The following is a 27,231-nucleotide window of genomic DNA, read 5'->3' as shown; positions in this document are numbered from 1 at the left end:
AGTTTACAATAACAAAAATAACTGAAAACAAATATTATGTTTCTGCCATGACTGTTCACAGGAAAGCCATGATCTCAGAGGGAATAATGAAAATTTAGAAGTAGTAGGGATTTTATTATTTTTTTTTTCCTCAGTGTTCTCTTATAACCTGAAAATAAACTTATTTCCTAGGTGGAAAAATATCCCACAGCACTCTGTGTTAACAAAACTGACCTTCCCCAAAACAACTTCACAGTCTTTTCATTTGGAATCAGTGCCCATGACAAAAAAATAATCACTGTCACGTGTGAACATTTAGGGGAACTATCTGTGGTGCCTGAGGTTTGGATCTACTCCTAAAATCACGCATGGAAATTTGTAAAGAAAATACAGACTATTATCTCCTACTACCTAAAAGAGAATAGCAAGAACAAAGTAAGAATTACAAGTGATAAAATGCAGAGGTTTTACTGGAAAGTAATAAACAAGAATTGTATCACATTTCAGCTTCTTAGTCTCTTCTCACTCATTTTTCCAGTGCCTACAATGCCATGTACCACATTGCCACCCCTGCAACTTTAATAGCCCCAAACAGCTGGTATCTCATGAAAGTCCAGCACATGGCCCAGTCCAGGAGCATCTGCAGAGGGCACATCCTTTCTTTTGATTCCTGAAATTTTCAGTGGCAACCTGACATGAGCTTAATTACAGTGGTTTGAGCCACAAGTGTGAAGCTGCACCACGCTTCCCAGCTTACAAAAGTAGACTCCTGACAGATCCTACAATGAAGCTGCTGCTAAAGTGTAGTAAGTGGTAAATGAAGGTTGACTAAATTGCAGCTTTGTCATAGCTGGAGTGTGGGCTGCCTGCAAACCGTGCATGATTGAAGCACAGTGGGGACCACTGGCCCATTTCTTATCACAGATCAAAATCATAGCTGGTATTTGCTGTTCCCTCTTCTCCTCCATCCAAACTGCTGTTTTGCCTGTTGTGGGAGATGCTGCTGCCCTGCCCTGCCCCGGGGAGCACAGCAGCCCTGCGGACTCTGTCCCTCCCTGACGATCACTGTGACAGACGTCACCAGACAAGGGCTTTTCGCTCCGACACCACACAAGGTGAGGGACAATTTCTCCAAATGCCTACAAAGGGACAAATGCATGTTTGCAACAGCACACACTGTTCTGTGTTCAGAATTTTCCTGATCATTCATGGAACAAAAAGGTCCACAGTAAAACTTGTTTTTTGTTGGAGGAAAGGGAGATGGAAGACGGAGGATATGTAATGTACCAGTTAGGACACCATTATAAGATGAATATACTGTAGCTAAAGCAGTAAAAAGCTACATTTCACACAATTCTGTGACTAATGCATTAGTAGTTGTTCTACTTAAAAGAACACTGACAAGGTACTTCTCATAATCCTTAAAATATTTTTCTCCCTGTTTATAATAATCCCCTGGAAGCTTCAAGTAGAATCTATTTCCCTTGTGAATGATTTTTTTTCTCTTCCATTATCTCTGTGTGGATGTCTCATGAATGCAATAGCATTAAAAGAAATAAAAAGGATGAGGTTTGCCACTGCATATGTTTCCAAGTGATCTTTCTTTCCTAGCACATGGAATTCACCGCAAGAGGTTGCAAAACAAAAGGAAGGAGAAAAAAAACCCCAAAACTGGGCCTAGTTTGGGTCACATCTATTTAAAGCCAGAGAGCAGTAAAACTCTATGTTGACAACTACCATTTGTCCGGCACTGCTCTGCAGGGAGTAAGGGAGTTTCAGTACACTCAAATGGTCTGAAAAAAAAGTCTCAGGGGTCTGGATTTAAATGTGAACACTGTCAATTCCTGCAAATTTAAGAAAAATTCTCAACATATAGAATGAAATCACAATCCTCTACCCTCATGCCCATGATAACAAAATTTATTTTGGTCATCTCACACAGGCCAGAGCCTGTATCCTAACTTACTCTTCCAGGCCTGTGCATAATCTCCCCGCACTTCAGGAAATCCAGCCACCATATAGTTTCTGCTTTCTCTTCCCTGCCTCTCCCCTCCCATTGCTGCACCAGACTTGAGGGCAGTTCTGCATCATGTCCATAGATGCTCTATTTAGATTCTGCTGCTGGCCACAACATGCACCCCTCTTTGATTTCTCAAACACTGACAAAAATCCACAGTATTTTATTTTTTATGTGCATAGTCCTTGCAAAAATAGAAAGAGATTCTTAGCATCATCTTTAAAAGACTGTGCTCCCCTGAAAGCTGCAAAATCAAGAGGAGCTTTCAAGAAGGCTGAAGGACTGGGTTTTTTTAACAGCTACTTGTTTGGGAAGCAGAGATAAGGAACAGGATAATTGGTGTGTAAAGAGAGAGTGCAGAGATTGAAGACTTTATTAAGAACCAGATTTCAATACCCAAAAAATTATTGTTGACCAAGCTAAATTTCAAAAGGTATTTGTGTTTGGCTCAGATGGAAAGACCTCAATCTTCCTTTCAAGTCATGTTTCTTCTTCTAAAACAACAGAGTACAGCCTTACCACATGACCTGCTTAGTCTGAACAAACTGAAACATTTTAAATCAAAATTCCTTAGGGAGCATTTTCTAAGAAGGAGCTTGGCAGTGAAGATATAATCTTTCTAGAACAATGGCAAAAATAAGATGTTCAGTTCACCATTCACCAGTGGAAAAGGTACCTCCATCTACACAAACACACAAGGAGAGGAGAACTTCTGGGCAGCTGAACCACTGTTCCACGGCATTAAAATCACCCATCTGTCAGAATGTGGGGTACGTGCACTCAGTTGTGACCCACACCACCTCTCACCCACACATCAGAACAGGCTGATGCACTGGGAACCTTTCCTGAAGGTCCTGCACAAGTGCAGCTATGAGAGCACATGGTCCACCAGGTGCTTGGTGAGAAGTTAACAAAGAATGGTTTATAGGGCACTCCTATATCCAATTTCAATGACACAATAAATAACCTTGCAAATATCTACATGGAAAAAACACCTGCTGCAGATGGACTTCTCATAGCTCTTCATGTTAAGTCAAACATACGGGCCACAGGCCAGACTGCCCTCACAACAGCTCTTACGATGCAGTCTCAACAGCAAAAAGCAGTGAGGGAATAACAACAGCACCATGGGATTTTTTGGGTTGGTACTGATGTTCTGCCTCCTCGAAACTCACACCAAGAGCCTTCCTCTCTAACTCTGCCTCTTGCACAGCATCAGGTTCAGGACAAGTCACAACTGCGTCACACCATGCCAGCAGAAAAGCTCTTGGAAGCTTTGTGCTATTCACTGCCGCCTGTGGCCGCCTTCTGCTTTCCAAAATGGCTACTGGCTGATGAAATGATCACCCTCAAAACAATAGAGCCAGAATTACCAATGTACAGAACACTTCTAACACCCACTGTACAAGACAAGAGTACAAGCGCAGCAAACATTCTGTACTGCACAAATATGCTCAAATGTGCAGTATTGAAAACAACGGGAGCACAAACATTTGCTGCTGTAAAAACAACCCTCTGGAAACCAGCCTGATTTTGATGCCGTGTACACTCAGCCTGGTTTCTCTTTTTCTGTACATTCTTGTAAATTTTGATTTGTTGCAGAACTGAAATAAAAATAAGCTTCTTATTAAAAACTACCTAGAACATCAAATCCCATGCAATAAGAAAGTTAACAATTGTAAAACCTGTCATGTCTCTGAGAAGCAGAGGAATTATCTTGTTATCAATTTAATAATGGAACACCGAAGTAAATGATGCCATCCACTGACACCAGTAACACTGTCTCTCCTGGGAAATTCATGTTGGTAGGAACTGTCAATCTAGATGGATATGGACATATGAAACATTGTACCTTCAGTCCATAAATCTATTCTTTCTGCGCTGCCTTAATAAAAAGATTCTGCATGATGATAAAGCCAAGCAATGCAGAATGTCTTGACACTGCTGACCTGCAATTCTCCTTCTCTTCTCTCTTCTTTTTTCAGGGAATTTACTCTCCAGTAAATAATTTAACAATCTCTAACCATCCATTGTTTTCCTCCTTCACTTGCACTTAAAAGACATATATTTGAGTAAATGAAAATAAGACAAGTAGGGGATTTTAGTATGGTTGTTATTCAGCTGTAGCAAACCCTTTCTCTGCCTTGTTACTTTATAGTGAGATCTCCGAACGGTTTTTTAAAGTGAAGGGCAAGTTAGATGCAACAGAGCAACACAAAAACAGGCCAAACATTATAAGTACACAACTAAGTCTAGTTGATAGAAGTTTGAAAATACTATGATTTGCTCTGTATCACATAAAAGAAATCAGCGTGAGCAGAAAACGGCAAAGATTCTATTCTCAGGCTAAATGGAGATGCTTATTTTTAAAGGCAATTACTTTCACGATGACTGCTTCTATCAATGACACCCACCTATTTAATGATATTATTTTATGGATTTCTGTGAGTACACTGGGCTACAACTTCAAAATCAGGCCTAGAGCTGTTAGGTTCTAACACCCTCAGACAAACACAACCCAAAAGGTATGAACAAACCTTTTTATTTGCAAAATAAACACAACATTGTGTCTTTGATGGGAGCACAAGGCTAAGCAGGCTGCTCTTTAGAACTTGCTGCACCTGTAGAAAAACAAGGGAAGTACTTGGTTTCGTAAGTGCTCCTCTACCACATCAGACTCAGCACCACATCAGCACTACCAGGGCAGCAGTTGAGCTACTGTGCCCTTGGCCCTGCTTACACAGAAATGTGCAGGCACAGATTACAGACATGGAAAGTGTGGATAGATCAAAAGCTCACCTTATGAGAGTCCTACTGATTCACAAGGCAACTGAAAAAAAGTGAATGGTCAGGAAAAATAAAGATCTGGTGCATCTCTCATGACTCAGGGCACTCTAATTAAGAAGTGGTAACTTCTGAAGGGTGAAAAAGGAACCATGGAATAAGAGTTCCCCAAAACATATCTACAATGAAAGGGAATATAGCACCTGTATGGAGTACTTCAGGGAAACTCAAATATTTAACATGATTAGAAAAAGTATGTCCATTTTATGACAGACTCTTGAAAATTTTAGTACTTCAGGTAAACCCTTCAAATTACATTGAAAATTACCTATGTGGCTAAAGCCTTCCCTGGAAATTTGATAGAATCTCTGGGATTTTATTTTTCATAGGAAACCTATCCTAGTTCAACCTTTAGTCTCTTTGGTAATGACTGAAAACAAATGCATGAGTGAATGGAAATAAAGGCTGAATCCAAGAGAAGAGTGAAGACAGATACTAATTTTTGGCAGCATTTCTTTCTAACAATGCCTGAAAGTCCTTGTGGAATTGGCACACCCCTGCTGTATTTCTGTACTTTCCACACTGATTTAATATAAAGAGAAAGCAGAGGAGGCCAAAGCAATATTGGAGAAGCTAACAGAAAAAGAATATATCTAATTCTATGATATTTCAGACACATGCTATGACCTGTAGCAAAAGCTTTACACCAGGGTGCTGACACATTATTGATTCTCAACACCACATAAGGAAGACAAGGCTAGAAAAAGGCTACACAAATTTGTGAATTTTTTCCTCCACCTTTAGAAATTTTTCTCTTATCAAATTCTCTGCCCAGATACACACAGTCCTTTTTACCACAGTTCCTAGAGCACCTCGCTAATTGTTGCTCTTTATTCTCACAATAGCACAGGCAACTCTCTGCAGGGTGCCCCTCTGAGAGGGGAAGCCAACTGGAGAAAAAGATGTTCAAGGCATGTAGGCTGCTCCCACAGAGGGAACGAGCAGCTGTTGACTGAAAGGAACCCTAAGATCCCTTCCAGACCTTGGCTGCTTCTAGATATATACAGATGTATTTCCCCTATTACTTAGCAGCAAAGCTGCTTAACTTACTAGAAAACAAATTCAGCGGAAAATACAAAGAGACAAAATATGGAATGAGTAACTTCATCAGAGTTTCCTAACCCCTGCCCTCTGTCAGCTATCAATTCCCCGGGTCAAATCTGTCTCTTTGCATCTCTGGGAAGTCCATCCTATCTCTTCTCTTGTTCCATCACCCCCAGGGCTTCTTTTAATTCACTTCCTTGGATTTTGAAGGCTCAAGAAAGCTAGCAGTACCAGTGCTAGTCGAGGAGAAAATTGTGACTCAGAGAGCAGAGAGAAAAACCCCTCCCTTTTTACACTTCAGAGCCCTGTGATCTACTTCATCATGTGACATTGCTGGTGCCAGAGGGATACTTGGATGGAGCAAATGATTTTGTCAGCCAGGTTGCATCCTCCACAACTCACCCACTCTCTCTCTGTGCACCATCATCCTCACAGTGATGCACTAAAAAGCACTGATAATTTACCTGATTTTGCACAACCACTCCAGTTAGGCTGTTCTGGGAGGTGAGGGTATGGTAGTTAAGAAGATGTGTAGCAACAGGCTTTAAGGCTTGTCCTATCTTCAGGAAATTATCTAATGGCTTTAAATGACAGCTGCATGGAGGAGACCTCTCAGTCCCTAAATACTATTTGTATTTAAATACTATAAATAAATAGTATATAAATACTATTTCCCTAGGTATTGGTCTAGGTATGGGACTTCACAAAGAAGAGAGGTTCTTCACAGCCCCAAACCTGCCTGATCAGTGGAGCAGGCTCACCTCATGACTGGAGACAACCTGCAAATACCCACATGGTTAAAAGCATGGGATCTTTTCGCTGGCCAAAGCAAGACCAGTGGGATCCATCCCCACCAAAACCTTTCATTTAGAAAAAAAAATTTCATGTGTAAATATTTCTATGGTGAAAATTACAGTAAAATAGTCCATTAGCAAAGAAAGAAACTCTGCTTTCTGGCAGGCACAGAACTTTTCAAGAAGTGAAGATGAAAACCCATGTTTTCTGTTGAACTCGATCTCTTCATATATCTTTCCTATCACACCCTGGTATTTCCCAGCCAGGCCAAAAATTCAGTGAACAAGAGTGCTACTATGCACTGAACCTCCTGATGGCCGGTCTGCAGTGCTCCCATCTGTGGTATGATCAGAAAAGTCTCATGAGTGGGTAGCTTTTTTTTTCTGTGCAGACATTAGAACTTACTTATGTAGCTAGCTGTTATGTCTGATGACCCAAGTAGTTCTTTGGCTACACTCCAGCAGCAAAGAAGATACAAAATTAAGGGCTGTAAGTTGGCAGTTACCTTCTGACTAATCTTTCCTCCTCAACTGCCAGTTCGACCCACCTCTTCATATTTTAGGGAAGCTCATGTGAAGATGCTGAGAAACTGAAAGAGGCCTTACTATTTTCACTGTATATGTGGAAATTTAATAAAATTGTTACCTAACTTGTTCAGCATATTGCTATGTGATTGGACATTTTAAAATTAAAGTGCATTGAATTTTGTACAGGTTTATAGCCTCGTTCAAATGATCATTTAAATGAAAGCACTGAAAAACCTAGTGTTGGTGAGATTTTTATCAATGACCCAGCTGTATGTATGTTCCCAAAAAGATAAACTGAAAATAAATCACGTGAAGTGTGGATGCCTTTGGCAGAATCAAAGGCAGAAGTCCTTCTAGGAACCAGAGGCGTGCTGAGAGTACACTGAGAGAATGCAAATATAACACACATGCATTTTTAACACCCACCCTTTGCTTTAAGATACACATACTGCACTCAGGTAAGAATTTGGGGTACCTATAAAATCACACAATCTTTAGATACTTTCATCTGAGCTGGATATAACTTAAATGAAGCATTCTGCAAGCATATTCAAATTTTAATACAGTTAGATAGACAGAGCATAAATGGCTAGGTGGCCAAGAATGGTGTGCCTAAGAAGAAGTTTATCACATTACACTGCAAGAATAATGAAGCAGATTTTTATAAATGCTACCCTGAAATTTAGGAATAGCGCTTCAGTATTTTGTTTTCCAAACATAAGACTTTAATTAGCTATTATGTATAGACAGAAAAAATAACATAAGTACAATTTTATAACAAAAATATTAAACATAAAAAGAAGTAAAATAAAATTAAACTTGAAATAGATTAGGAACCCTGCACTTAAAAATGAGAGAAAGATGTAAAAATAAACCGGTGAAAAAGCATTCTTCCTGAGATTTGTGAGACTGGGAAGTGTAGTGGCAGGAAATAGGAGAGAAAAGCACTCTGCTGGTTTCTTAGTTTACATTTAACCTACGTGGCTCACAAGAAAGGATGTATTTAAGTCTCCCTTAAACAAGTCTTTAAAATATTTATTTGGGTTTAAGTGTTCAGTTAATAAGTACTTACTGTCACACACTTCCTTCAACACTTAAAAGACCATCTCCACTAGCTCTGCATACAAGGTTTCAACAAACACGTTACTGCTGATTTATGAGTTACCTCTCACGGGCACACCTGCAGCCAGTGGCTGCTCTAGTGCTCTTTGAAACCCCATAAAATAGGAGGTAAGGCTGGTTTGCTACATCTAAAATGGAAGAAATTCATATTTACTTGAATCAGCCTGTACTTGCTGCAAGTTCCCAACAGTGGTAGTTACCCCACTGGCACACTGCAGTTTGCTATACCAAGGTAATTGGCTGGCATGTCCGTGTACACATAACCCTGTATTAGACTAAGACAATATGAAGATAACAAAACTGCTTAAAAAAAAAAAATTAAATATAAACGAGGGTGAATTGAGATCTAGAATATGGAAATGTGACAGATGTGAGAAGTTTAGTGATGAAGACTATGTAAAAGTTCATGATCATAGTTCTTAAACACAATGTGCATAAAAAGTTTAGAAGCTACCAGCAGTATTGAGGGTATAGATTAAGATCAGTTCAGAGCCCACTAAGAATTCTGCTCATCTACATGTTCCTCTTGGTAGATAAAGAAAAAAAAACATCTTGGAACACTTTATTCCCACATCTCACTCAGAATTTGAGATTTTTCCCTAGCCCCCCTCACCAGAAAGCACAGGAGGCTGGGATATAGTCCAGCTGCTGTCAATCATGCTGAAGAGCTGGCTCTAATTGTGATAGATTCAAGCATGTGCCTCTGCCTTTCTTGTCTGAGCTAGAACAAGTCTGCAGAGAGCCAGCTCTCCTACTACCGGCACAGTTCAGAGCAGCAAACGCTGCACTTGCTTCTGAACAAAAATAAACAGTTTGATGGTATAACTGCATCTACACTGGGTTCTGCCAGGACAGCAGTTAGATGCCATTTTATTTTTAGTATTCCTAGCCTACATAAGTATGCGAGCAAGCCTTTTAAATATAGACCTAGCCTTCATATTTTTCTTCATTAGAGCTCTAGCAGAATGCCTAAAATGTAAACCACATCACAGAATATCCAGAATATGGGCTACAGGAACAGCATATACTTACTACTTTGCTCAGGTATACATTCGCTTTCCTATTATTATTGTAATATACACTACATAAAAGAGAAAAAAGCAGAATTATCTAAATCACATATGCTCAGTGCTTCATAAAAGACTAAAATCATATCACAGACAGTAAAATTAATGTCAAAGGTACTGTGCATTTTAGAAGATCAAATTCTATAATTTAGCCAATTGCCTATAACAAACATGAAATGGAAATTAGGAAGATGTATTTAGGGGATATATATTTTGCACAGATAACCAGACTAGCAGAATGCTGTAATTTTTACAAACTTTAGATTTTAATTTTGATGGACTGTTGACTGCTAATAATTTTTAAATTTTGCCATTATTTTATTTTTAAGATTTATCTTGTAACATTGCCACAAGGTCATTTTATCTCCATCTAACGGCATCTATATCTTAATATTAAAACAATAACTACCCAGAAAAGGGCATTTCCCAGGGAGTAATGACTGGCTGGGAGGAGTTGATGGCCTGAGGCACTGCTGAGGGCCATTAACCCTGGCCAGTCATTAATCGCCAGGAAATGCCCTGCACCAAGGTTGTTATTGCTATTTTAAGCACAGATTGAAGGGGGTGAAATGGACATCTGAGCATACAGGGGGTCTAATGCATGATGCCATTTCCTTTGTTGCAGTTTATGGAGGACATTTCTACAATCTACAATCCTGATTCCCATCCAGATCACACAGATCGTTTTGGAGCACTCTATTACGTGCACAGTAACTCACCAAACTGAGAAAAGAGTTAGGATTTTTAAGAGATTGTCTTTTCCCTCTAAATAATAGTCTGCATATTCACACTTCAATAAGATAAAAAGAAATATGCAACTCCTCATGTCACTGTCAGCAGAATTACATTCTAGAAATATCTTTTTAATCACACTGTCTTTATGTTTAGGGCATTTCTTTTGTCAATACTCCTACTTAATGACCGCTCACATATCTCTGCAGAAAAGGAATTTTTAGCAGCAACTGCCAAAGCACATCCTGAAGCAGCTTCTGCTGATGCTAGCCATTAAGGAGTTTGTCTTTTCCAGTAATCAAGCAGATTGGGTCATTTTCTAGGAGATGGTTGGTGAAGTATTCCAGAAACTGCTTTAATTTTCTCCTACTTCTTACCCTAAGGCTAAAGTTTTAAAGATGGTTCATAGACCTCACAGAACTGTGAAAATTGTTCTTTTTTTTCCAGGGATCAATAAATCACTTTTTAAATCAAAAGGATATTCTTAGCATATGTACAAATAGTCTTCTGCATTACTGAACTACTCACTATTTTTCAAACCCTAGCCATGACAGTAAAACAAACAAAATAAATCACGGCTTTATAACATGCATAGGAAAGAACTACAGTTCTCCACTAAACTAGTCTGACAGGTTTCTCAACAAAGCTGTAGTTTCCAAGTGCAAAACATAAAAGACCTCACATTTTTCCTCAAGGTCCTAATTTGTCACCACAAACATGTACATCTGAATCATAAATTGATTGTAAATATCTCACTGAACTTACCATGTTGTCCTATTTTCAGTTGCAAATTGCAGTTTCCAGCAACAGATAATGTGCTTTCTTAAAATAAAATTCCCTCAAATTGATGGCCAGAATATGTATTTCCACTTCTTTGCCAGATTAATAACCGTATTTTTTAAAAACTTAGAATAAAAAATCCCCCAGTGGGAATATTGTGCAGTTGGGATCAAACATTATGACATGTACTGCACAGTCATTTGAACATCCATGATCAGACATTGAGTAAATTTTTAGCAGATTTTCTTGTATTACTGGATTGTCTGAGGTGACCCTCTGGAAATGGAGCAAATCTTAGTGAATTGAAAGCAGCATCTCAATTACAAACCCTTTAGCACATCATTTCAGACTAGTACAAAATAAAATATATATATATCAGCTTCAGTTCAAGTAATGTCGTTACATGCTAATCAGGTTGTCAAAATGTGATACAGGAACAGTGGTCCAAAGGCTGAGACAGGACTGGGAGGCAGAGAGGGCTTCTAATCCTGGGTGCCAACCTAACAGCTCCTCTTTGTGCACTGACAGTGTAAATCCACAGGAATGGTTACGCAGCTCAGTCCCCTTTCTCCCACATGCACCAGCAGCAGCTCCCTAGGGCAAGCTCACAGTAGTATTTCCCTAGAAAACTTGCCCAGCTTTTAAGAAATCTGTGGCACAGGAATTCCCTGAGTCAGAGGTGATGCTTTCAAATAGCTTTTCCAGTAGGTTTTTCTCAACCTGTATGTACCTCTGGGACTGGCAGTGCCCTGTAAGAATGAGCTCCACAGCTGCCGAGCCATGTGGTGAAGAATCTCCTATCACTCATTTCCACCTATCACCCTTCTGGTTCCAATCCAGAAAGATGTGAATCTCACAGTATATTCAAAATGTGAAGGGAAAAAAAAAAGAGAATCAACACGCTGGCATAGTGATGGGTTTTGCTGTGTTTTCTTCCTTTCCTAGAAATTCTGTGTTTGATAAGCTTTATTTCAATGTTATTCAGCATTAAGCTGAGATTTTCATAGTGCTCTCTTACTGTAACCCCAGTATAGTTAGTTTGCTATCACTCACTGTACATATAAATTTATCACTGGTTTATCCCATGTGCATACTACTTTCATTTTTTTTTCTGGCAGTTCATTGGCCAGTCACTCAGTAATGCAAGATTCTTCACAACCCTTTTATGTCAGCTCTAATCTTTATCTCCCTACATTACACACTATTATCAACAAAGTTTACATTCTTAAAATTCTCTCTCTTTTTCAGATTGTTAATAAACATTTTAAATAGCACAGAACACAGTACAGATCCCTAAAGAATTTTTCTGCAGCTCTCTATCCATGGTGAAAATTGACTATTTATTCCTTAACATTGTTTCCTATGTTTAACTGGTTATTTATCCATGTAGGTTTCTTCCTCTAATCTTATGATAACTTAATTACTTTCAAATTCTTCAGAGAAGGACCCTATCAAACACTTCTGGAAACCCAAACTCACTTTATCATCTGAGTTTCTCTTGATGTTCTCAAAGAACTTTTTTTTTTTTAGGCATAACATACTACAAAGGGGATTCTTTACTCTTTGTTTGTTTTCTTTTTACTAGCTCTATTTTTAGAACAACTTTTACCAATTTGCATTGGATAAAAGATCTCAAGCCTGTAGTTCCCCAGATCTCTCCCAGAAAGGAGATTTTTACATTGACTCCATGTCACTTCTTTGCTACTTTTCAAGCCTGAAGCAGATCTGCTATAGCCAACATGACTATCAAAACATGCTGGTGATAGATGAGAATTTTCCTGTATTTTCTCATTTTTTTACTAACACCTAAGCCTCAAGGAGTGAAAATTTACACCACCATATTTTTTTAGCTCAGACCCATCTCTATTAATATTCAGGTCATGTGAGACTTAAGCATTTTTTATGTGTTGTGGAAGAGCCTTTCCAGAAAAATTTCCTTCCTTATAAGCAAATGTGATCTCAAAGACACAATACATCAACATTTCTGTTACCAGACTGCTCTGCTCATTGTGAAAATTGGACTTCTTGCCAAATTCCTCCTTAGACTGAACATGGAAAAAATGCATCCTGCTGGCTCACAAAGAGCTGAACCTGGATCAGGAGCAATGAGGACACCCTCAGGATGGGGAAGAGTGGAAGTTTCCCTGGAACATGCAGAGGTACATTGTCAATGTGTCTGCTGTTCTTTCTGGTCAGCTGCTTTCCTTCTCTTTTCTAAGAAGCGTTTTTCTTTATTGTTTTTCATCCTTCCTTTTTCTGGTGGTGAATGACAAAGAGAAAAAGGGAATGTGGTCATATGCTCTGAGATGTCTTCCTTTCTACCCACTGCAGCAGTCACTGGAACGGAGGAGTTACGGCCGTTCTTGTGCTCCACACTCTCTAGGGCCAAGTGATTTAGTTCCTGGACAAGGCAATCAGTGTGAGTGTCTTATTCCAACCTCACCTTCCCTCTTCAGCTAGGATTTCCTCTGATGTTAAGAGAATGGGCCTGCTTCCAGTTTTCTGTAGTGAAAGGGATCTTTTCCATATGGTGAATTTAACAACTGCTGCGTGGGTTTTTTCACCTCCTACCAAGCATCCATGACGGCTGGCTTTGGGAAGTTTAAGCTGCAGCAATAACAACTTCTGGAGCTTTTTAAACGTGATTTGTGGGCCTGAAATTCAGATAAAGCAACCCAGGTAGCTGTTCTGCACTTCTGGGAGTGTGCAGGCTTCTAGGCAGCCCAGCTTGTGGTTCTCTCCCCTTGTGCTCTGCCCTTTTCAGTTCATGTGGAGAAGCATCTGCACTTTCAGCAAGGATCCTCTGATAAGCCTGAGAATGCACAGCACATACCCTCCCCATTCAGGTGACTCTACACTGCTACCAAGTGAGGTCCCCATGGACATGGCCCTACCTGATTGTTTAGAAATGTTTTAGTCCAAGTTTGTAGATACTGAGCTTGTCAAGAAGCACGCGATTTATCATACAGTAGGTATTTGGAGTAGAAAGTATCATTTCTCTGTGATGGAAAGGTAAAGCTATCTATACTAGCCCTAGGAAGAGCAAAACTATTACTTTTTATAACCCGAAGCAAGTCCATGACTGGTATTGCAAAATGCAAATACTATGTACAACATCCCACAGGCCTCTAAATATCCATTAAAAGCAAAAGCTATAATAATACCTGCAAAATTAAACAAATTATTCCTAATACCTCTAGTGAGAAATCCAACTTTGACCTTCTCACAGTAAAACTGTGAGGTCTATGATTCCTCTGTATCTTAAAAAGTTTTCTACCTAATGTCCCTTAATTTTAAGTCTCAAAGGAGATCTACAGCAATTTTAGATATTCTGGTCAATTCCTCTCAGTAACCAGATGACAGGGTCTACTATTAGTGCAGACTTAGCAAGGAAAAAGGTTTATATAAACAGATAAATGCTGGTCCCAGTCTATAGACAAAACCCGTTCTTAAAACCCAAGCAGGTCCAACATATAAGATTGAAATATAGGACACCACTTCAGGGATCACACTGGCAAACCCATTAAACCTCCCCATGTAAACTATCCAAATAACTGTTGCAAGTCTATTTCTATTCACCTTATAACTTCATATTTTTCAACATTGCATGTTTCTGCACCAAAATTTATTTATAGGAGCAATGCACTCATATATGCCTGTTAAGACTGCATTTTTCTTCCTCTGTAGCCCCTTATCTTAAACCAAGAACACACAAACACCAAATCCAAACAAAAACCAGCAGCCTTATTTCATACTTCTGTGGTAGAAAAAAAATTCATAATATAAAAACTTATTACACCATTCCAAGAGATTAAAAAAAAACCCAAACAAATCCAAAAAATCAAAAGCCAACAAAACCCCCACAATGCTACAAAGAAGTTGGTTACCAGCCTGGGATCCAGAGATCTGTTCTCACACACTCTCTAGCATGGCTACTCCCAACAGGTGCTCCTGGGACATTCTGAACAAAATGTTGAACAAAAATACATCTTTAACAGTTTCAGCCTTGAAAAGCTGCTCTCTGCTGAGTAACTGTCAGAGAGACTGTCAGCAACATTCTGCAAGCAGCAGAACAAACATTAAGACAAGAGTTTTCAGCTTAGTTTGGGGGTCCATGAGTACTAATGTTTCTAGCAGAAGAGGTTTCTCAATTCAACGCATCATGACACTGCTATCTGAATCACAGATTCAGTGTCACAGCTGACAATCTGGTATCCTATGTACATTCCCTAGAGTCATGCAGAAGATCAAACTAATTTGTGTTGAGCTAGGAGGCCAAAAACTTACTTTTAAGACTTCAGTATACTAACATAGAAATATTAAAAAAATATTCAATTTGGCATCTTCTTCCAAGATCCCAGTTCTTTCTTGTGGTACAAAGTTCTCAGAAATTTTCTTGTTTGTGATGGACTTCTCTTAGTCTGGTAGGGAATGACATTTCCCCTTCAATCTATTTTATGAAGTGTCCTGTCAAAGCCCTTATTTGTATTGCTGTGACCTCCTGCGCATACTCAGGCCCAAACTAATTTGCATATTGAGGTTTTTAATTGATTTGCTTACCTTATTACCATCTACAGGGCACCAATTACAGGAAGGTGTAGAAAGACTATTTAGCAACTGTGTTCATCACCCTCTAAGTGAAACCTTGGTACACATTTTCTGCAGAGAAGTATTTTAGTGTTTTCAAACCTTGCTCTTCTCAAGCTTGTTCTCCTCAGTGCAAACGCTGAAGAGATTACAGCTCCTTGCTTTACCAGCTCACCAAGACATACTGCCACCACCAGTATTCACAGCTCCCAGCACAGATAATGGCCAGATTGTAGCTATTGTCAAGTATGTGAATATAAGATTTTAGCAGTAAGTTCTCCCCCCAGGCTTTTAATCTTTTTTTTTTTAACTTTCTCAGCCACTTCCCAATGATTAAATTTTGTAGACATTTGCTAATGTAAAACTGATTGTTTTTTTCCCGCACAGTTTTCATTCCTGTTCATATCATTAGGTGAGTTCTACTCAGCTAAATTCGTATTTCCTAGGTAAATTAATTTCTTGAATATACCATAAACTGTCATTTTTCCAGCCACATTTTGGCTGAAAAGTACACCAACACACCACATAATCAGGTATCTCCTTGGTGAATAAAATATGAGAGTGGGACTTGTTGTGACATTAGTGTTAGTTCTTTTACCCCACTAACTAAAGCACTTTAACCACTGCGCATCCCAGTTATGGCCTAGTCATGAACTGACAACTTTATGCATTTCACACCTGTGGTAGGGTGACCCCAGTAAGCAGCTTTCGATAATACTTCACCAGCTAACATAAAAAATCCAGACACCTTCTGCTTTTTCCTCTGCTTGGACCCTTACAATATTTTATCCACTGCCAGTGGAACTGAAGCAAGTTCCTGGTGGTGGCAGCTTTTCCCTCATCCACTTGAAGTGGATTTGGGGTTGAAGGGAGAAGCTAATAGGAGACCAGGAAAAACTGCCAGGCAGAGAATATTTGCAAGCTACAAGCAAGAATCAGGAGACAGAAGAAACAAAGAATGAGGCTACGCACTACAGAGGTGGAGACAGCACAAGGGAGATGCTAGTTCCTGATTTATAGAGGCAACATGTCACAGTTAAGTGACACTGCCCACTGAGCTGTGACTGGTGGTCCTCTTTTGCATAACCCATTGCAAAATTCAGTTTACATCCTAGCCTCTGTTGGGGGAATTTAGCTGCCCTTTATGGTTTGCTTCTTCCCAATGGCACAAGATAGAATGCTGTTGTGGGATCATCTTCTAGTGAGGTGCCTATTTTGCTCGCATCCTTTTCATCTGTAACATAAATCTTACTCTAACTAACTTGTATTTCACAGTAAAAGTAATTATGTGTAAGTTCTGATTGGCTTTTAAAATTTGCCTTAGTAAGATAAGTTTTTTTTACTGCAATCACTTGTATCCTCATCTGTTTGGCCTTCATTTGTGCAGAAAATGTCATTCTTTGGTTGTTAATTAAGTTCACGCGAACAGTTCTCAGAAACTGGTTTTGGTTTTAACAAAACACACAAAGCTAAAAAAGCCTTTCTAGAGGAGTGAACAGCAATTGGGTGAAGAAAATTCTGCAAGCTGTAATTATATAGAATATCTCAAAATAAACACCAAGAGACTTCTCCTCAGTGAACAAAATTCTGTTTTCAGTTAGCAACAAATTTACCATTATAATTATATGACAGTTCTTAGATGAGTTCACAGGCGTGTTTTAAAAATCCCTGTAAGCAATGCCAAGGTCTACTGCTGGGTGCTGTTTCCCCTATGCCCACGCAGGTGTTACCAGCCTCAAAGATGCCACAGTAGCAGCCATAGTCAATGTGCAGAAACAGAATTCACATTCTCAAAGTAATAAATCACATATAATGAGGGATGATCAGAGGATGTTCACCCCAGGAACTCTGGAAGAGTGGGACTCCCTCATCCCACACACAATGCTAGGTCTCAGAAAATTCAAATCTTCCTTTTGAAATGCTGCTAGTGCTTTTCCTCACAGAAGAGAATGGTTTGATCTCAAGCATAAAGTGTTGTGAGGGCTTTTTGGTGAAGACTGCAGTGGGATAGCATTCCCACAGCAGAAAGGGCCAACAGTCTGCCTGCATGCAATACCCAGGACTTTCACTTAAAGGATGTTAAAATCAAAATCAGGGAATGGGATATTAGCTTTTGGTTCATGCTTTCATTATGATGAAGCTCAGTCACAGCTAATAAAATGACAAGAATCTCAGCAGAGAAACACAGTCCATCCACAGTGAAGTAGGATATTAAACATGCATTACTTTTACTATCAATATGAAATGTTTAAACACTTTTATACTTGCTGATGTGCACATTTAAACACCAGGAATAAGAAAAAACCCTTGATTATCTTCATGTCATAATATATTTAGGAATGTTCACTTATTTTGCTTATAGCTGAACCATGGAGGTAATAACTTCAAGACAGAAGACATGCAGGCTCTGGGATTTCAAGATCTATCCATTCAAGATGATGACTGAGGAGAATTTTACTTTCTACCTCGTTGTCCTTATTCACAAGAACAGTAGCTGAAAACCATTTATGCCAGCTAGCTGGTGTCATTGCTCCCAACCATGATTACTGTCTTTGAGACAGATACTCCCCAGAGCCAAACAAGCTCTAACAAAACTCTATCCTTGTAGTGAAGTTAACTTTAAGTATTGGGGTTTTTTCACCAAGAGCACTCAATTGCTTATAAAAATCCCATAAGCATCTTACACATCTGGATTAAGAATGAAAAGAACACATTCATTTCATGATCAAATTCAATTCACAGTAACAAATCTTATTATAAATTACATATGATCTTAAATACAAAATTATTCACAACAGAACTGCCAAGCATCCACACTGGATCAACTCTTTTCCTTGATAATATCTATTTGAAACTAAACACCAGCCTAACTAAAAAATCATGATTGTCCTCTATGTAACAGCAATTTCACAGAATTTTCTGTCATAAATAATATTTGGATGGGCTTTTCTGGTTTTTAACAATGTACCTGTATGTCAGTAAAACAATTTGCATTCTATTGAATAAATACTATGTGTTTCCACAGATCTGTAAACTAGAGATTACAAGTAAGTATGTTGCATCTTTATGACTGAGTGGCACTTACGTGGTTTGGAAAGTCAGCCTTCAGTTCAGTAATGCTTTTACACCAATATGCTGCTGTTTTCTCGCTGATCAGTTCAATGTTTAGGAAAGAGCCTTGGCCTGGGCCATACAGAGGACCTGAAGTAGTTCCACGCACAATCCTTGGAGAAACATTGGTCACAATATCCTGCAAAACAGCAAATTCTTTCAGACAGATTTTGCAAAGTGAGGCATGTGTTGATGATACATATTATATAATATAAGCTAAAACGTAACAGGTATGTTAAAGATCTACTACTATTATGAGTAAAAGCTACAAATATTGGGCAGTTCCCTAAATTAGAAGATTCTCCAATTAAATTCTTTACACTGGGGGAGAAAAATGTTTGTTCTGTGTGTGAAATGGTATGATAATCATGAAGAAAATGCCAATATGGAATACCTAAGAACAGCCATACAAAATATCATTCAAATAGTGCCTCTGTGTTGGGCATACAAGACCTTGTGTAGAAACCTGTGTGGGCCTCAGTCTATTGCCCCCAAAGGTGATCAAAGTTCATGTCCTACACTCACAGGTGAAGCTCAGAGAGGTGCAGCTCACCAGCCTCTCTGCTGCAAAGGCAGGGCCCAGGCACGAGCAAAAGTACAGCAATACATCAAACTTCACAAGTAAAACCATATGATTAAAAGAGATAAAAATCAAAACATAAAACACAAAAATACTGAAAATAAAAATTAGTATTGTAAAGTATGACATTTCTGAAGGTCAATGTGAGGTTAGCAAACAATTTTGAAACATACACTAAACACACAAAATGTTGACTTGTTTAGTAGTCCTAATTAAGCTACGATGTCACCAGATCTATATTAACAAAGAACCGTAAATTCTGACATTACTTAAAACTAAAGAGAAACATAGATGGCAAAATGTTCCTTTTGCCAATTTCCAATTAAAAATAATTTTGAGTAAAGGTCATTTATTTACAAACGTATCAGAATTATTTGTTTAAGTACCCCTCCTAACCATCTTGTCATTTTTAGTGAGATAACATGAACCTCTATTAGTATATAGCAATTAAGGTAAATTTACATATTTTAATTAAGAAGCATCCCATATAAAACAATTAGGGTAATAGGCATACTAACTGGATTTCATAACATTTGGACGTTTTTCCAGCTAGATAGACAGGAAACCTTAATTAGCATTAATTAGCACTGATCTGCATATGTTTGATAAGGCATACCCTTGCCACAAAAGATTATTTATTCCTGAATCTGCCAAATGCTGCAGTTACAGAGGATAAAGGGACTTTTCTTCACATTGTATGTAAATTTGAGGCAATCTTAATTTGCTTATAAAATTGAATTAATAAAGTTGAATTATTATACAGTAAATACGCACTAATATTTTATATTGATAGATAATTATATGTCCATTTTCATATGTAAAAATCATACAAGGTAATCTCACCAGTTCATCTATTTTCAGACCTAGTAAGTCTGGAACATGGACCCCACATTAATGCCCATTTTTCCTATTATAATATTTTCCCTTCATTGCAAAAGCTTCACCTCCTTCTCAACAGTTAAGTTATATTTTCAGAAAAAAATAATTCAGAACACTTTCTGAATTTATGCAAACCAAAACCATACAGAAAAATGCACTTCCCTCGCTCCCTAAACAAATTACAAAAATTGAAGTTTATGCAGAAGAACCATTTACATCAGTTTGCTCCACATTATTCTCTTGAGCATTTCGCTTCTTTTAAATTGCCTCAGAGGAGCTTGTGCTTTGACTTCATCGTAGAAAGCTGTTCATGCACACTGGCCACCACCTCCTGTGAGGAAACACGCAGCCGGTGACTGGCAGTGCGACCTGAGTCCTTCAGGCACAGGGTGCACGTGGGCACGTGCAGCTGGCAGTGACCTTGACCACGCTGCAAGCAACCGCGGGCTGCCTTCTCCCCTGCTCCAGAGCAGTCAGCAGCTACATGGCCACTGTAGCATGGCACTAAGCCTGAGCTAACAGCCTGTCTGCTGGTGGGAATAAACTCCTGGGTTTAGTGCAAATTATGATCACGTGCGTGGTCTGACTTCCATTTTGCGGCTCGCTTGTGTGCATGCTTGCCAGATAATGCTTAGAGCCACTGATGGTACCGTTTGTTATCTCACTCTGCACAAGCCTTGGTGTTCTTCCACTCACTTTCATTTTACTATAGGTAAGAATTCAAAGACTGAGATACTACTGCCTAGATTATACCTCTTGTGGGCCTCTCTCCAAGCCTCTGTCTGCCTCCATGCAAAAGCACTCTGAAGTTTTCCTGTCTGCCTTGGGTCTCCAGGCAATCTCTTCTCCCTTCTATAGAGACCCCTGCACAGGCCCTGCAACTGCTGCTGAAGCCACATGTTTTCACTCTTCCCCAGAACTCAGTTATAGTCAACATCTGAGTGACAACTTCTCTCTCCAGGATCCCACAGAGTTGAATCAGAGAATGCACAGACTTTGCAAACTGTCTCAAAAGCAGACATTCTTCACTTTAATGACCACAAGAGATACACAGAGCTATGTGAAATAGTAAACACACATACATCTCTCTGCCTACATTCCCTCACTGCTGAATTTTCCTTGAGATTTTGTGAGATCCCTTTTGGTGCTCAGGGACCTTTCTCCTCCCATTCCCCAGCAGCACAGACATCGGTTTCTTCCAATGAAGAAGCAGCTTCACTGCCTCCCTACTGCCTCTGTGTCACAAGACCTCTTTGGTGTGTCCATGCATCACTTTATCTTTCCTGACCAAGCTGTTTCTGCTTCCAAAAATCCTTCCTGGCTTTGAAATCCAAACATTACCACCTGGCTGCTTTGTCTTGGCTCCTCCTGGGAAGAATATGGTGTCCTTATTTAAGATCTCGTTCCTCATTTGCCCCTCATAGTTAAGAGTTAAACTAGATGGAAAGAGTCTGTAATGACTGACACTCTGGCACTCCTCCTGTCTCTCGTTAGCACATGACAGCCCCAGACACTGGGAGACTCACAGTTCATGGAAACAAAATGGAATTTATAACTTATGTGATCATTCACAAAATCTGTCTATGTACATACAGAATAAAATCACACAAGTGACAGAATAGAAAATTGTCTCTTTGAGATGAGTGTGAAATACCTACACTTGAGGAACTTGCCTTACCAACCTCTTCATCTTTTGTCTCCTGCTACGGCTATGAGAAAGCTGAACAAGGAAAGAGTTGGGCAAAGGATCTATTGGCTGGGCTTAGCCAACTTCATGGCCCTTGGTCTTAGGAATGAATTTTACACAGTACCACAGGTACTGTGTTTCACTAAAACAGGAAATCCTGGTGGCTAGCCAATCGCTATTGCTGTCTCCAAAACCAGCAGATAAGGGCAGAGCAGCTGAAGTAGGCCTTGTGCTCCAGTCCACGGGGTTTGTGACAAACCACCTGCTGGTGTTTTAATTGAACACTGACTTCTCCTGTTTGTAGGAATTGTGAGGCCAAATGCTGGCACTGATAATTCCTTTTCTTTTCTGAAACGCCAGATTTTCCTTTTATCCCGACTATGCACACAACCCTTTTATTGTTAATAAAAATTACTGTGTGCCTAAAAAGCCACAACAGAACTGACATAAGAAGCCTGACAAGAAGTACTTCAGGGTTTGAACCTCAAAACTTTATTGGTTCTAAACAAAGAGATGATCTGAGCGATGAGCTGGTCTGATTCCTGCATGCAGATGAGAGGAGAGGTCCACATACAGGAATAGAAGAATGTCCCCAGTGCCCAAAACAAATCAAGGATCTAACTCCCCCATTCAATGAAGACAATGTATGGTCCTTGAGAAAAACAGCACTTTCACATACTCTGAAGACCAAGGACAGAAGACTTTTAACAAAGAGCTAGGGGAGAACAAAGCTTCTATCTTTCCACACTAAAAAACAAAGCCATGGGGGGGAAAAAAAAAAAAAGAAAAAAAAAAGAAGAAAAAGTAATTGGTAAAGATAACAGAAAATACCACATAAAATTACTCTCTTTCATGGGGAAGTATTGAAATATTGAAATTCAATGTGGATTTGGGGATTAAGGAAACTGTATTCAGTACTAGATTACAGCAAAACAACCTGTTTTGGAGTTAATGTAAAAGAAGAGAAACAGTGACAACAAATAGAATCAAGGGCCAACCGTGAATCATGAATATTTCAGTTACTGAATTTCTTTCATTGCCTCAAAAGCTTATTCATTTCTCCAGGAGAGCACTGCAGAAACAATCACACTAATCCTGCAAATACCTCTAGTTCAAGACATCACCAAAGAAAGTGGTGTGACAAAGATAAAAGCGCTAATATCCTGCTGCTTTTTGGATTCCCCTCTTCTGCGTATGACCAATTCTGGTATTCTAGTAACCTGAGACTGAGTTAATTTGCATTACACATATATTTCTGTTCCTGTTGATTAATTAATTAACACACTGAGAAGACGACCCAAGGCATTGATCAGGCCCCATTTGCGCTAATAATCTCTGAACTCTGCAATCAGATCATTGAATTCTAAACTACTTAAGTCTAATGGGCTGGGAGATTTGAGGCAACATTTTAAAGATAAAGTCCAGACACTGAGCAGCTTTTAGTCAGCTAAATTTAAATAAGGGCATGTATCAATATATCAGTCCCTACCTTACTAGTAATTCTGAAATTTGTTTTGCTTCACACTGTCTACATTTGCAATTGGTAATTGCCACAGATTTTTGTGTTGTAAAATTGCAACCATGCTGTCTATAATGACCAATGAAAGCAGGACTGCAGGGGCATTTCAAGTTTTAGGGCATCCAAAGGGTTGTTGGGCGCAGTGCTAGATCATGCGATAAGTACATCCATTGTGTGTTTCTCCTAAACCAATCAGCAGAGAAATAATTCACATTGTGAATATTAACATTGTCATCTGAGGGCATGGAAGTTAATGACACGTAGAAATTAATCAAGCCATTCGCCTCTCTCTCAGAATTATTGTTTTAAGGGAACCAAGAAGATAGCACTTCATTAACTGAGTTCACTTTTTATTTCATAATCATGTCCCTCAGAAACTAAAAAAAAAGGGTAAAAAAAAAAAAAAAAGTATTTGGAGAAAAGCACGTTAAGAGGCCAGTTGCAGAAAAGCAGTCTCCCAAGAGGTATGCCACCTCATGCCTGTTCAGTTGATGTAGTTATACTAGGCAAATACAATAAAAGATATATAACAAAAATAACCAAGAGAATAAATCTGTATGATTTTTCCTATCAAAGTTCTAATGTGTTTCTATTGATTTGCAGAGCTCAAAACATTCTTTTTCTGACCAATTTTTTTCAAAATATTTCAGCTAACAGTACATTAATGAACACTTGAAATAACAGGGTTGCTGTGGGGAAAAGAGGGGTAAAATTAAAGAAAACTGGAAAGTTACAAAAATTGCAGTTAATGTACATGCTAAGGGGGATGAAACGGAATATGGAGAGGAGTGGAAAATTACAGGCACAGTTATAACAGTAAGGAAAATTATAGGGAGAAAATGTGGTTGCTACTTCCTGGATGGAATACAGTCAACATACCCAACTTCCCCCACACAATACATGCTCCACCCAAACATAAAAAATAGTATAAAAGTAAGTTAAAATTGGGGAGAAGATAGGGAAGACTCCAACACACCTTCAGCTGAAGGGAGCCATCTTCTCACCTGTAGGGATGCCTATTGGGTAAGAACTGTACTTTTATGTACACTGATTATCTCAAGCTAGCTTTTGTTAGGAATTAGAGCTTATCCATATATTGCTTTGAATACAATCTTGCAGCCAGATACTATCACCAGCCATCTTTGAACTTTAACCTGTCACAATCTTCTATTACATTAATAAAGAATGCTATTCTGTAAACTGTTAGTGGGAGTTCTTCAAGGGCACTGGCAGCTGCTGGCAGTGGGTCATATACTCAATTGTGGAGCCCCAGGAAGGGCTGTCTCTCATGCTGTCAGTGTGTGACCCTGAACATGTCAGTGGAGCTGCCCTCTGATCCAGTGACTGCTCAGTGAAGGGTCCCCGTAATGGGACACTGACAGACTGGGCAGGCACCAGGCTGTCAGCTTTCCTGGGACACTGACAGACTAATCAAAACACAAAGGGGTTGAGAAAAATCACTCCTTTCACATGACAGTTGTTTAAGAGAACACCTGGGCATTTTTATTCTGGATATGGAAAGAAAATAAATTAATTGTAGCTTTAATTAATATATTAAGCAACTGTACAACTATTCACTCCTGAAATACAGCTGTTCTGCAATGTAAATGGCTGACGCACAATTAAGGTTTCAAATAAGATTTTTGGATTTTAAAAATACATTTAATCATACTATAACAGGTGCTTTCTTCACTCTGAGAGACACAGAGAACTTGCCTTGCAGCATTGACCCCCAAAGTCAATGAAAGTCACTTCATACTTCAAATTAAGCTTTTCTCAGCTTTAACACATGAAAGCAGATAGGAATTAGTGACCATTGTCAGTTTCTTTTCATTAGTATGAGAAAAAAAGATTAAACACAATGAGCAGATTACTATTTCTAACAAAGTTAATTTATTTGACCTTTCTTTCTTCTAGGAAAGGAGGGCGTTATACTTGCCAAGTGGAGTATGCATCTGTACGTTCCTGGGGCTGCTGCTCACTAAACGTCAATGTGAGCACCAAAGCAGCCGCAATGGCCTCTTTGTGAAGGAGAGATCTAAATAAATACCTTATTACGGTAATTTTAGTCCAGTATGTCAAAACAGCACACCTGAAGTTAGTACACAGTAAACTGCAATGTGAAAAACCAGGTCAAACGTAAGTTTCTACCTTACTATGTTCAATACACCACCTTCTTTAACTGAATAACAAAGTACAGTAGCTGAAATATGCAGTTATTTAACCAAATTATGATGTGCTTTTCTCTCCAACATTTCAAAAATATATCCAAAAGGTTGTATAGACTTCAAAATCTAGTGTGTGTGAATGTTTTTAGAGCTTATTTTCTAAATGCTTTAATCAACCCCCCAACATCAAGATTCAGTTTTCCCTAATTACAGTAGAACTTTATTACAATTTCACCTACATGAAAATATGGAGGAGACATTGCCTTTTTCTGCCTAATATCGCAGTGAAAGCATTCTGGAAATCTGGCTCACTGCTGTTTGCACACCCTCATAGATACGAATGGCATCACAGACTTATGTCCTCGTAATTCCCTGCCAACTCTCACTCAAGGTCTTGTGATGATTTGCCTCTTCTGTGACTCAGCTGTCTAGCCAGACTGTGTCTAGTATCACCCCTTCTGGAGTTTTAACCATCCACAAAAGGCAAGTGAAACCTGAAGCAACAATACCACTGCACACAGCACTGTTCCTATACAACCTTTCTGACTGCTTCCTCCCCTCCTCTCCATCAGAACTGAGACATACTACATCTCTGCAGGGTTTCTTTCATGAGGCCCAAAGCACTGACTTGCTCTCCTGAATTTCCCCAAGTCAGATTTTTTTTCCAGCTGAACTGGAAGATAAATGCTCAGCAAGGACCTCTACAAACACAAAACCATTCCAACAGTTACAACTGTGAAGACCTGATCTAGTAGAGCAGGATTTTTGCAAAACATGGGAAGATTTAGTGGCTCATGGAGAAAGGCAGGAAAATTTGCTTATGATTTCTGCCCAAGGAGGTTTGATGTAGCCACTGGCAGGCACCTTCCAGTGCACAAACCACTGCTATGTTGCACGCAATGCTGCCTGTTGAATTTGTAACACCTGCATTCAGCATTTTTTTAGTGAGACTTTATTCTTCCCATATGAGCACAAAACCTCATCCATGTTGCTTCCTTACTTTCTCCTTCTTTTCCCCTCAGTGCACACAGAGGCATTTTTTAAAAATGAAAACCACCTTGACAGAAAAACTTATCTCAGAACTTCCCACCATGCAGAAACTGCTCTAATCTCTCCACCACCAGGTATGAGAAATAAAGTACCATAAAGACACCTCTTTTTTTTCATTGCTTTGTCTACATCTAGCCCTCTCTCTCCTCTTCATTGCTCTCCTTTTCTTGAAGACAGATAGTATATCATGATAATATGATGTAAAATAATTATTTTTAAGTTATTTCACCAAAATTAGAACTGAATTTAAAAATATATTACTTCCTCAGCCTTCCAGCATTTTTCACATTGTTGATTTAAAGCATAAGTGTTCTGATCTCTCCACCAGTACGGAACACATCTTGAAAAGGAACCTTGCTGTAACTTACAAACTGTGCTTGTGCAGCTTTTACATACAAGATCTATTATGCTACAGAGGGGAAAAGGATACCTTAAAAATATTCTTATCTGTCTTTTGATGCTGTCCTGTGTTTGCAAAAATGAAAGTGCCCAAATCTGTACTTATATTTCAGAAGTCTGGAACACAAACAGCGCTTGTAAATCTTCCTTAATATCCTACTTTATTTCTTGACTGAATAAGCTGAGTTATGCATACTATTTTTTAAAAATAATAGACCATTACCTCATAAATGCTTTTACAACATTAAACTATTGCATTTGTGTTTATTAAACCAATTTAACACTACAGCTTCAGTAAGTAAGCTGGCTTTCCAAATCACAAAGTTAGCACAGAAAACTGCAGC

The 27,231-nt window shown here is 38.9% G+C and overlaps 1 protein-coding gene across 2 annotated transcripts in view; it reads right to left on the bottom strand.

Moving 5' to 3' along the window:
* DPYD (dihydropyrimidine dehydrogenase) overlaps window positions 1-27,231 on the bottom strand; it is a 348,239-nt gene that overhangs the window by 115,544 nt on the left and 205,464 nt on the right. For both annotated transcript variants that reach the window (XM_017729847.1, XM_017729848.1), the window contains one exon: window positions 18,580-18,744. In XM_017729847.1, the coding sequence (XP_017585336.1) occupies window positions 18,580-18,744 (165 nt within the window). The remainder of the gene's footprint in view (window positions 1-18,579; window positions 18,745-27,231) is intronic.

Source organism: Corvus brachyrhynchos, unplaced genomic scaffold (genome assembly GCF_000691975.1).
Source record: "Corvus brachyrhynchos isolate BGI_N302 unplaced genomic scaffold, ASM69197v1 scaffold101, whole genome shotgun sequence".
NCBI lineage: Eukaryota > Metazoa > Chordata > Aves > Passeriformes > Corvidae > Corvus > Corvus brachyrhynchos.
This window is presented reverse-complemented; position numbering and strand designations above follow the sequence as displayed.